At 46.9% G+C, this 10,561-nt stretch overlaps 3 protein-coding genes across 3 annotated transcripts; 2 read left to right on the top strand and 1 right to left on the bottom strand.

The window, feature by feature from the left end:
• Positions 1–3,284: 3,284 nt before the first annotated feature.
• LOC123431607 (pentatricopeptide repeat-containing protein At1g61870, mitochondrial-like) lies at positions 3,285–4,818 on the top strand. Its single transcript, XM_045115345.1, has one exon. The coding sequence runs from the start codon at positions 3,316–3,318 to the stop codon at positions 4,600–4,602; it is 1,287 nt and encodes a 428-aa protein (XP_044971280.1). The 5' UTR covers positions 3,285–3,315; the 3' UTR covers positions 4,603–4,818.
• LOC123431591 (type III polyketide synthase A-like) lies at positions 4,684–7,986 on the bottom strand. Its single transcript, XM_045115344.1, has 2 exons — positions 7,500–7,986; positions 4,684–6,366 (listed from the first exon to the last, which is right to left on the bottom strand). The coding sequence occupies exons 1-2, from the start codon at positions 7,984–7,986 to the stop codon at positions 5,393–5,395; spliced, it is 1,461 nt and encodes a 486-aa protein (XP_044971279.1). The 3' UTR covers positions 4,684–5,392.
• Positions 7,987–8,494: 508 nt separating this feature from the next.
• Positions 8,495–9,583, top strand: LOC123431623. Its single transcript, XM_045115346.1, has 2 exons — positions 8,495–8,873; positions 8,952–9,583. Exons 1-2 carry the CDS (start codon positions 8,495–8,497, stop codon positions 9,125–9,127), a joined length of 555 nt encoding a protein of 184 aa, XP_044971281.1. The 3' UTR covers positions 9,128–9,583.
• The last annotated feature ends 978 nt before the right edge of the window (positions 9,584–10,561 follow it).

Raw genomic sequence — 10,561 nt, 5'->3', positions numbered from 1 at the left:
ACTGAGACAAGTATATAAAACCATGATACGGTTTGCAGGTTGAGAGTGATGAAAAACACAACATATCCTAGTTGTGAGTTGATGACGGACTTGAAACTGGGACAACAAAAAACTATGGGCCCAATTGCGGGTCGAGGGTGGACTTGCAACTGGGACAACGACAAACTATGATCCTAGTTGCGAGTCAAGGATGGACTTGCAATTAAGAGAACTACGAAATCATGAGCCCAGTTGCGAGTCAATGATCGACTTGCAACTGGGATGCAAAACAAAAGACATGTCTAGTTACGAGTCGAGTGTGGGCTTGCAACTAGGAGAACTATGATCCCAAGTACGAGTCGAAGGTGGACTTACAAGTGGGACAACTAAAAAACTACAAGCCCAATTGCGAGTCAAGGGTCTACTTGCAACTAGAATGAAATAAACTATAGTCCCAGTTGTGAGTCAATGGGGGGCTTGCAACGGGGATGAAATACAAAATACATGCCCATTCGCGAGTCAAGGGTGCGCTTGCAACGGGGAAAAACAAACTATGGGCCTAGTTGCAAGTCAAGTATGGACTTGTAACTGAGACAACTATATAAAACTATGATACGAGTTGCGAGTTGAGTAAACTTGCAACCGAGATGAAAAATAAAGCACAACCTAGTTGCAAATCGAGGGTGGACATGCATCTGGGATGAAAAACAAACTACAATTCCAATTGTGATTCAAGGAAGGGCTTGCACTGGAATGAAAACAAACTATGGCCTAGTTGCGAAACAAGGATGGACTTACAACTGTGACAACTACAAAACTACATGCCAAGTTGTGGGTCATGGCTGGGCTTCAACTGGGATGAAAACAAAACTATGTGCCAAGTATGAGACAATGGGTGGACATGGAACAATGACAACTACAAAACTACACGCAAAGTTGTGAGTCGAGGGTGGACTTGCAACTCGGAAAACTACAAAACTACAAGCTTAGTTGTGAGTCGAGGAAGAACTTGCAATTGAGACAACTATAAAACTATGATCCTAGTTACGAGCGAATGGTGGATTTGCAACTAGAATGACAACAAAACAACGAGTTGAGTTGTGAGTCTAGGATGGACTTGCCACTAGGATGAAAACAAACTACAGGTCCAATTGCGAGTCGGTGGATGGACTTGTAACTGGGAGTCTGAGACAACTATACAAAACTGCGATATGAGTTGCAAGTCGAGGGTGGACTAGATACTTGTACGACTATACAAACTATTATATGAGTTGCGAGTCAAGAGTGGAGTTGCAACTTTTTTTTTCGAGGTTGGGCTCGACTTGCAACTCATATACAACAAAAATACGGGCCTACTTGCGAGTCAAGGTGTACTTGCAACTAGGATGGAAGCACAAAACACATGTCGGGTTGCGAGTCGAGGATGAATTCTAAAAATTCCCCACCATGCCACAAAACACACATAGTGAGAACAAAACATAAACCGCCAGAGGCACGGCGCGACATGGGCGCGTGTAACAAAACAATTTGTAATTAAGATTTACACGATATTTAAAGAAAACAAAAGACAACCCGTGTGAAAAGGTTCTTGAATTTAAAAAATTAAAGAAGAAGAAAAAAAATCAAAAAGAAAAAAAATGTCAAACCCAATTGCAAATCGCTTTAACCTCACGGCACTCACTAATGAAAGAAAAAGAAAAGGTTAACATTTTATGATATTTTGAGGATTGAACGGAAGAGATTAACACAAGGTAGCTGGCTGGCAAAAGGACCAACACCATATATCCTTTGTTTGCCTATTTCATTTCTTCCACGTAACAAGAGCTGATAAAAAACGAGCATAAACGGCCAGGAAAAAGCGCCACAACGCGGACAAAACAACACTAAAACATGACGTGTCAATGGGCGCGATTACAATTGTGCACATCCGAGCATTGATTTTACGTGTAACCAGTTATATTGCAGAACTAGCAAATATAAAGGATAAGGATAAAACAGAAATTCAGTCAACTACAAGCACCTATAAGATTCGGCCGACAGGGTGGGTAGCCCCAGCTCATGGAGTGGTCAAGATTCACGTTGATTGGAGACTCTCCAAAAATTGCAGAAAAGGTGCATCGACAATTATTTACCGTGATCATACAAGACATTTCTTGGGTTCTTCATCAATGATTTTCTGTGAAGTTACGGAACCACTAATTCTTGAAACACTTTCATGCCAAGAAGCTAAGGCCCTAGCGCTTGATTTGTCCTTGTATCAAGTTGTTATTGCATGTGACCGTGAAGCGATAGTCAAAGAAATCAAGTCCGACAGAGAGAGAAAATACAGTGTGATTGAAGGAGATAGAACTAGTCATAATTTTACCAAATGCGAGTTTGTTTTCAAAGGCCGTGAGAGGAATGTTGATGCTCATAAAGCTAAATTTGCTTCTAATTTAGATGACGGGCGCCACCTGTGGCTGGGTTCATCCATGACCCTTTTGTTATCCCTGTAATCCATTTCCCTAATTAATAAATGTTGGTTTACCAATTAAAAAAGCCAAGCATTGATTTTACGCATTAATAAGATTTAATAATTTGAACTTAGATATGAAGTAACTATGTCACATCTAAATGTGAAATAGCATTTTTTTACTTCATGCATGAATTAATAAAATCACATGAAGAGAAAGATATATGCATGGACCTCAGATAATACCCATTGAGCGTGATCCCAATTTCATATTTGTATTCGTTAAACATTTGGTCAAACAGTAGCTCATCTAATAGAAATTTTAAATGAAACATTACAAGCTATTCCTTTGTTCCAAATACCCCATATCATTTTGAACAAAACACACACACTTTACCAATTATGCAGGAAATGAAACAGACCAATGGGCTCTCAAAAACTCAAAATATCTGAAATTCATAAGCCGGTTGCTCGGATTTAAAACAACGATGATCAAATATAATACTACCTCCGTCACGATTTAGAAGACACGGTTAAGTTTGCGTGCATTTTCATAACACACAAGATTTAAGACGCATTGCATTTACTCCTAGCAGCTAATTAGTACTCCATTGCACTACTTCTATATGCATGCGTAGTGTGAATAAATTTTTCAACTCATTTTACAACCAATCAATAACCATCTAGGTTTTAGAGAATTTCCGTGCACGCTTTCTAAATCGTGACGGAGGAAGTACGGTTTTTGTTTAAGTTTAATTTTAGGTTGACCAAAATGGCATCAGGCCTTCATACTAGTTTTTTTGGGGGGAGGGAAGTCCCCACAAAGGCACAAACGCAAGGCCCAAACCCTGGCAAACCCCGTGCTCGCTCACTCACCAATCACCATGGCGTCCCTCCTGCTCCGCCGCCACCCCCACCCCTCCGCCGTCTCCGCCCACCTCCTCCGCCGCCTCTCCGCGCTTGCGGACGTCGATCCTTCGCCAGCCTCCGCCCCCGCCCCCGGCCGCGCGGCGGTCCGCGCCTCCATAATCGATCTCCAGCTCGCCGTCCGCGCGGAGACCGACCCGGACCGCGTCCACTCCCTCGTCGCCTCCGCGCTCTCCAGCCCCGACTACCACCGCCTCCACACCTCGCGCGCCCTCTTCTCCCTCGCCGCCTCCCGCCTCGACCGCCTCCGCCGCCCCGACCTCGCCGCCTCCCTCCTCGACCAGCTCCTCGCCTCCGCCCCGGTCTCCCCGGGCCTCCTCGCACGCGCCCTCTCCCTCTTCCCGGGCCCGGACGACGCCGTCCGTGCCTTCTCCTCCTCCGCGCCCGCCGCCCGCTCAGACGTCTCCCTCTCCGCCCTCCTCTCCGCGCTTCTCCGCGCCGGCCGCATCGACGACCTCAAGTCAACCTTCAAATCAGCCGAGTCCTCGCTCGGCGTCGCCCCTGGCAGCGCCTCCCACAACGTGCTCCTTCACACTCTGGTCAAGAGCTCCGATCTCCCCGCCGCCCGCAAGCTGCTCAACGAAATGGCCAAGAAGAAGTTCAAGCATCGCCCGCCCCCAGACATCATATCCTACAATACTCTCCTCGCTGGGTTTTCCGAGCAGGACGATGTTGAGGAGTTTGAAAAGCTGCTCAAGGAGATCAACGAGAACAAGCTGGAGCCGAATGTCGTCACGTACAATTGCCGGATGCATTGGTTTGCAAGGAAGGGGGAGACCTTCAAGGGCGAGGAGCTGCTCGATGTCATGGAGTCAAAGGGTGTGCTGCCCAATTACGTTACTTACAATGCGCTTGTGCAGGGGTACTGCAAGGAGGGGAATGTCGGGGCCGCCATGCGGGTATTCAAGAGGATGAAGGTGATGAAGAGGCGGGAGGGTAGGAGTGACTTGGGAGTGTCGGTGCACTCACAGACATATGTCCTGCTGTTTAGGACTTTGGTAGAGAAGGAAAGGCTTGATGATGCGCTGTGGCTTTGCAACAGCTGCTTTGCTATGAAGGCAGCCCCATCATTTGAGGCTGTCAAGGGTTTAGTCGAGGGGTTGGTGAAGGGAGGGAGGTCTGCAGAGGCGAAGGCTGTTGTTGCCAAGATGAACTTTCTTGTGAAAGGGGATGCTAAAGTTTCTTGGGAGAAGATTGCTGGTGAATTATCTCTTGAAGAGGGAGCACCAAGTTCAAATCCATGATTTGTTTCAGACATGCGGGCCAGTTCTGATTTATTCAAGTGTTTTGGCCTTTGAATAACGTAGATGAAGAAGGGCATTCTCATGGGTTCTAGTATTATCTTCATGTTATCATGGGCCATCTTTCAAGGTCCAATGGTTAGATCAGAGTGTAATGTTTCTATAAGACAGAATGGTCAGTGCCATTTCATAATCCCTTCTCTGTAAGGGCTTCTTCTATTTTCTTGTCTTTTGGTAATACTTAAAAAGATATTACATTTGTTGAAGCGTTAGGGGAATCATGTTACTATCTACTACTATCTATCAATGTAACCGTTTGTTTAGTATAATTTAGAATAGTTTAATGATAATAGTTCTGCCTCTTTTTCCTTCTGAGAGGATAGTAGTTGTACCGATATTAGTTTGCTCATGCACTTGTACATTGTGCAACCAGCACAGAGTAAAAAGAATTACAGAGTGATCTTATGAATTAGTAAGTCATATAGCGCCATAGTGGAACACGATGCAGTAATAGTGCCTGACTTGTACAGTTTTGGGAACAAACTCGAGCAACTGACATTGTTTGATAATTGATAGCATAAAGCATAAAATACAACAAAGTACTGAGTAAGTAGTGAACAGAAATCATCAAGACGCTATGCTTCTTATGATATTCTTATAGTATATAATTATAATCGCGAACTGCTATTCTTACACTATATAATTATAATTGCGAAATGGTATTGTGCCATGTAAAGCTTGTTTGTGATCTTTCCATGTATCTGGTAGTATCCTACTTGGATCCCTTCCAGTTTCAGTTAATGCCCCGAACTAGCATCCCTTCAAATGTGATGCCTGGGCCAAAAGCCAAGATTAATCCCCACTCTTCCCTTATTGTCCCTTTCTTCAATTCATCCCTCAAATACTCCAGCACATAGAAGACTGTGTTGCTGCTCACATTCCCATAGTTCATCAGGGCCTTTCTACTGATCTTGAGTTTATCTGGATCAAGTTCAAGACAAACCTCCAGCCTGTTTAATATTGCTGGTCCACCGGGATGCACTGCCCAGAAAACATCATTGAACTTCTTTATCCCAACCTTGTCCATAAGTATCCTGCAGAACCCTTCTATGCGGCTTTCAATCTTTTCCGGCAGATCACGCCCCAGTTTGAAGTTGATCCCTTCCTCTGAGATCTTGCCATCAATTACCTTGTCTGTCCCTGGTAGGAACTCTTGGGTCGAGAACTCAAGCTCCAGGAAGGGATCCTCTTCTGCACTGATAGGGCTTGCTCCAATAATTGCAGCTGATGCACCATCACCAAACAGAGCAGCACCAACAAGGTCATAAGGACGATCAGCGCTTGGTGGCCGGAAGCCCAACACAGTTGTCTCCGCAGCTATTACAAGGACACGGCTCCCTGGGTTGTTCTCTGCAATGTCCTTGGCAGTGCGGAGGGCGGCAGCACCACCTGAGCAGCCGAGGAAGAGAAGGGATGTGCGGACTGTGTTTGGAGAGAGGCCAAGACGGGTTGCCAGGAAAAGATCCCCCCCTGGGAGGCGAAGCTCGCTGGATGAGATGTAGACTAGGTGGGTAATATGAGCTGCTGGACGGCCCCATTCACCAAGGGCGGCGCGAGCTGCAGCAGCACCAAGTTCAAGCACCGCAGCATTGCAGATGTCAAGACGTGGTGTCAATGTTGGAGTGCCCTCTGTCTTTAGTTCTGGGTGTTCATCCAGGAGCTCCTTGGACATGACAGTGTACCTTGTCCTCACTGTTGTGGTCTTGCCTGTCAAATCGAATCACAGGGGAATCATTATTCATACAATTGGAGGGACTGATGCAAATCACTACATAACAAACAAATATACTCTGTTCCTCAATATAAGTCTTTTTAGAGATTCCACTGCGGACTACATACGGAGCAAAATGAGTGAATCTACGCTCTAAAGTATGTCTATATACATCCGTATGTAGTTCATGGTGGAATCTCTAAAAAGACTTATATTTAGAAACGGAGGGGGTAGTTTGTAGTTTGTGATTATGTAGTACTCCCTCTGTAACTTCTTATAAAATGTTTTTAGAGTCCATGACAGTGTCCAAAGACGTCTTATATTAACTCTTATTTGCCTAGCACTCACCACAAATAGACGATTATAGTAACACTTATTTGCCTAGCACTCACCACAAATAGACGAAAACCAATTGGTGTCTGTTTCTCCTAGAGAAAAAATAAGTACTCCCTCTGTTCCAAAATAGTTGTCGTGGTTTTAGTTAAAATTTGAACTAAAACCACGATAAGTATTTTGGAATGGAGGCAGTACAATGTAGAGTACTTACTAATACTTGTTGCGCACGCATGTTGTTTCTAGGTGGCATTTTGTTGTGTTTCTCATCACATTAATTCCATTTTACACATGTTTTATACTCTATAATAGATCAGATACTGCTGATTTTCTTAAGCTAGACTATGACTGGGATTTAGTACTAATGACCATGTGATCATTTTATTTATTTACTGAGTGGAGGTTGATTGTCTTTCCCACTGTACTAATTGCACTTTGTGCCTATGATGACTGATACTCCCTCCATTCCTAAATATAAGTCTTTTTAGAGATTCCACTACGGACTACATACGAAGCAAAATGAGTGAATCTACACTCTAAAGTATGTTTATATATACATATGTATGTAGTCCATAGTGGGATCTCTAAAAAGACTTGTATTTAGGATAGGAGGGAGTAGTTAAACTAAAGCATGGTAGATTCTGTACACTAAGATGTTACAATCAGATGGCAATCTTACAACTCATTGTTGCCAGTGATCTCTTCAAGGAGAGCTAACTATTGTTACCAACTTAAAAGTCTCGGCCCGAGAAGCAGGTATGTAGAACTACAAATGACACGAAGGAAGGGAACTCACAGAGGCGTTCGAGCTTGGCCCTGGTGGCGGGATCGTCGCAGCTGGTGTCCTGGAGGTAGGTCTCGACGAGCTTCTCCTGGGGTAGAACTTGCTCAGGGAGACCCTTGCCGAGCGCGAGCAGCTTGGCCTTGCCCCCTGAACCATGGCTTCTGCCGTTGCCGCCCCCGCCGATGCTCCCAAGGCCAGACATCGCTGACTCACAGACGCTCGTTGCTTCCTTCTGCCTCAGGTTTAGAATTTCTCCGCTCCTGTGATTTCGCTGTGTGCGTGATGGGTGATTTGCCTTTAATAGGGGATGCTCGCCATGGGGCTGTTTGGGTTCAGGCTTACAGGGTTGTTTGGTGTTAGGCCTGAGGGAACGACGGCATGAGTGAAAACTGAAAAGGATGGTAGGTTGTGGACTGGTCATCTGGTTTTCTTCCAGTTTTTGTGCAAGGGCGGCGTGGTGAAGGATCTTTCCTCTCACCCCCTTCTTTGGCTCGCCCATGGTTTTTGCCCATCTTTTGGGTGTGATCTTGGCTGTTGTAAAACTGTCTCATGCTTGTTTACCTGAAACGTGGTTGATGCTGGAGTCTATGGGCAGGCAGACACTATTGCTGTTTGTTAGTATATGAGCAGTGTGTCTTTGCTTCTCTTAGGTGGGTAATACTGTTTCTTAGAAATTGTCAGTTTTCAACATGGTTATAAGGTTCTGGAGCTGAAACCTGGAGTTTATTTTAGATGGAAACCTGGAGGTTCTGTTGTGTTGCTGCTTGTGCCTGGGATGCCTAATACGCGGTCTGCGCACAACTTTTGCCACCATGCCAGGATTGTTATGTGCACACACGAGTCACACACACTCGGCGCGGTACGCCGCTTCCAACCCGTGCCCGCGGCCTCGTGGCATGCTTCCCTGGCTCCGATGAATCCTTGCCCACACCGTGCCTGCGCTCTCTAGACGTCACAACGAGCATTGGCTTCAAAAACAACATGGCCGCCTGTTTAACTGCATCTGTATGCCCACGCTGACGTCACCAAGCTCAACTACCACGTCCACTTGTCGCTCGAGAATGTCCCACTGCAAGGCTGGGGCGAGGAGCTCGTCTCGCGCATCATCGGCGACGATTGCGCCCTTCACTACTTGGACGATTCCATGCTACAGAAGCTGGACGCCTCGGCGGTCTAAGCTATGGGCGTGGTTCTCAGACCCTGCACTCATACCTCGGGTGCACTGCCTCAAGATGATCAACAAGCCCCTGACCAGGGGCGCACACCCGGGCTCCGACCTGATGGGTCGCACGGGGATCAGCTCATGTCTCTCCCGTTGCATGACTAGTGTTTCCGACCAGTGTGCCTTCTCCAAGGGGATCGCCTACCACTCCCCCAGCTGCAACGGTCCTGCTCTCCCCTTCCCATGGATCAGCTCATGTCTCTCCCGTTGCTCAGCTCACTCCTCTGTTCTCCTCGATGCAGTCTCCTCTCCTGAGGACCCAAACTTCCTCACCCAGGCACCCTCCGGTGAACCACACAAGGACCTTGGCGGGCATGACCCTTACGGACGCAGACGGGGGATTCACTCTACGCCGCTCCAGCGCCAGGCTCAAGGGCAAGGGCAAGATGGGGATGATGCCGATGACAAAGCTGACTGAGAAGCTACCCTGTCGACGCTTGGGGATCGTCAACGAGGGCGACCAAATCACCGAGGAGGGCCATCGCCAAGTTCGCTGCTCTCTTCCACGGTCGGTCGCCAGCGATTGCCGTGGACGCCCTCACGACTTTGTTCCGCCTAGACTGCGATCTGGCACTGGCTGTGGAGGATGCTCTGCTCGCGCACGGCGGTGGAGGAGCGTTGGACCACTCGTTGGCGGCCGCTGCTGGAGGGGCGTCCAGCCTCGTCGCCTGATGCCTCTGTAGGCCCACAAAGTTTGTGTGCAACGAGTTCCAATGTTAGCAAACTTGCATGTTATTGGCATGTGTCGGCCCAGGATGCTTAGGCTGTAGTTTTAATTTTGCTACTTTGTTGTATGATGTCATGGAGATAGAGAACTGCTACCGGTTTGGTTGTATGCAGCTATCACTTCCTCTGCCCAAGTTATGTTATGTCTGTTCCAAAAGATCCAGATTTATGTTCCCTTGTGCAACTGCCAATGCCTCTACCTCTTGTTGGGTGCTCTTGTTTGCTTTGCTGCTGCTTCTCTTCCCCCCGACGTGCTGGCCATGGTGAATTTCTGTCCTAGATGTTAGCACAAAATTTTAAGGTATTGTGTTGGAATGTTCGCGGGTTAAACTGTCCCGACAGGCATGTCACCGCCCATGAGACAATCTCTACTTCCCGGTGCCATATTATTGGTGTCAAAACTACCGATAGATCTCGGGTAGGGGTCCCGAACATGGATCTTAGATCGATGGGTTGCAGGAAAGAGGGGGAGACAGTGTTTACCCAGGTTCGGGCCCTCTTGAGGAGGGAAAACCCTACGTCCTGCTTGATTATATTGATGTGGATGGTGATTACAGAGTCTACCTCAAGATCGTGTATACTAAACCCTAAATGAATCAGCTTGTCTACACGGACGAGGACCCCCGGTTTATATAGCCACCAACGGACCTAAGGTTACACACAACCGACCTAGTCTACTTTACTTGGATGTCACACGAGTCTTCGATATTTTCCTCCTTGAGCACGAGATGACCGTATAGTCCGGCCTCCATAGGTACGACCCATCACGCCAACCTCTTCATAGTAAGCCGACTACCTCAGAACCCGTTAATCCCGGACTCCCTTAGTAGCCCCCGAACCAGCCTTCAATGCCGATGTGTAGGGTCTTTGGATGATCCCGCCCAATGTGTTCAGTTTGCAAGGCGAGTTCCTTTGTCTCCCCCGAGAAAGAAATGATGATTTCGTCCTCGGCCGACTCACGATTATTGGAGCCTCGCATGGCCCACAACTTTTAACTCTGCAGAAAGATTAATAATAATTCTCGATTCTCGCGTGCCTTTGTAGAGGCAAGCACCTTTGACAATCTCTCACGGAACCGTTCCCTATAGCAAGAGAGGGCAACACCCTTTATAAATAGATCAAAATC

Source organism: Hordeum vulgare, chromosome 1H (genome assembly GCF_904849725.1).
Source record: "Hordeum vulgare subsp. vulgare chromosome 1H, MorexV3_pseudomolecules_assembly, whole genome shotgun sequence".
NCBI classification, from domain to species: Eukaryota; Viridiplantae; Streptophyta; class Magnoliopsida; order Poales; family Poaceae; genus Hordeum; species Hordeum vulgare.
This window is presented reverse-complemented; position numbering and strand designations above follow the sequence as displayed.

What these genes read in the sequence shown, in the direction of transcription:
- LOC123431607 (XM_045115345.1), top strand. Translation starts at nt 3,316, where the DNA reads ATGGCGTCCCTCCTGCTCCGCCGCCACCCCCACCCCTCCGCCGTCTCC.
- LOC123431591 (XM_045115344.1), bottom strand. Translation starts at nt 7,986, where the DNA reads ATGGGCGAGCCAAAGAAGGGGGTGAGAGGAAAGATCCTTCACCACGCC. An exon ending in GGCCAAGCTCGAACGCCTCT is followed by an intron (nt 6,367 to 7,499) that starts GTGAGTTCCCTT and finishes TCGATTTGACAG; the next exon opens with GCAAGACCACAACAGTGAGG.
- LOC123431623 (XM_045115346.1), top strand. Translation starts at nt 8,495, where the DNA reads ATGCCCACGCTGACGTCACCAAGCTCAACTACCACGTCCACTTGTCGC. An exon ending in CCACTCCCCCAGCTGCAACG is followed by an intron (nt 8,874 to 8,951) that starts GTCCTGCTCTCC and finishes TCCTCGATGCAG; the next exon opens with TCTCCTCTCCTGAGGACCCA.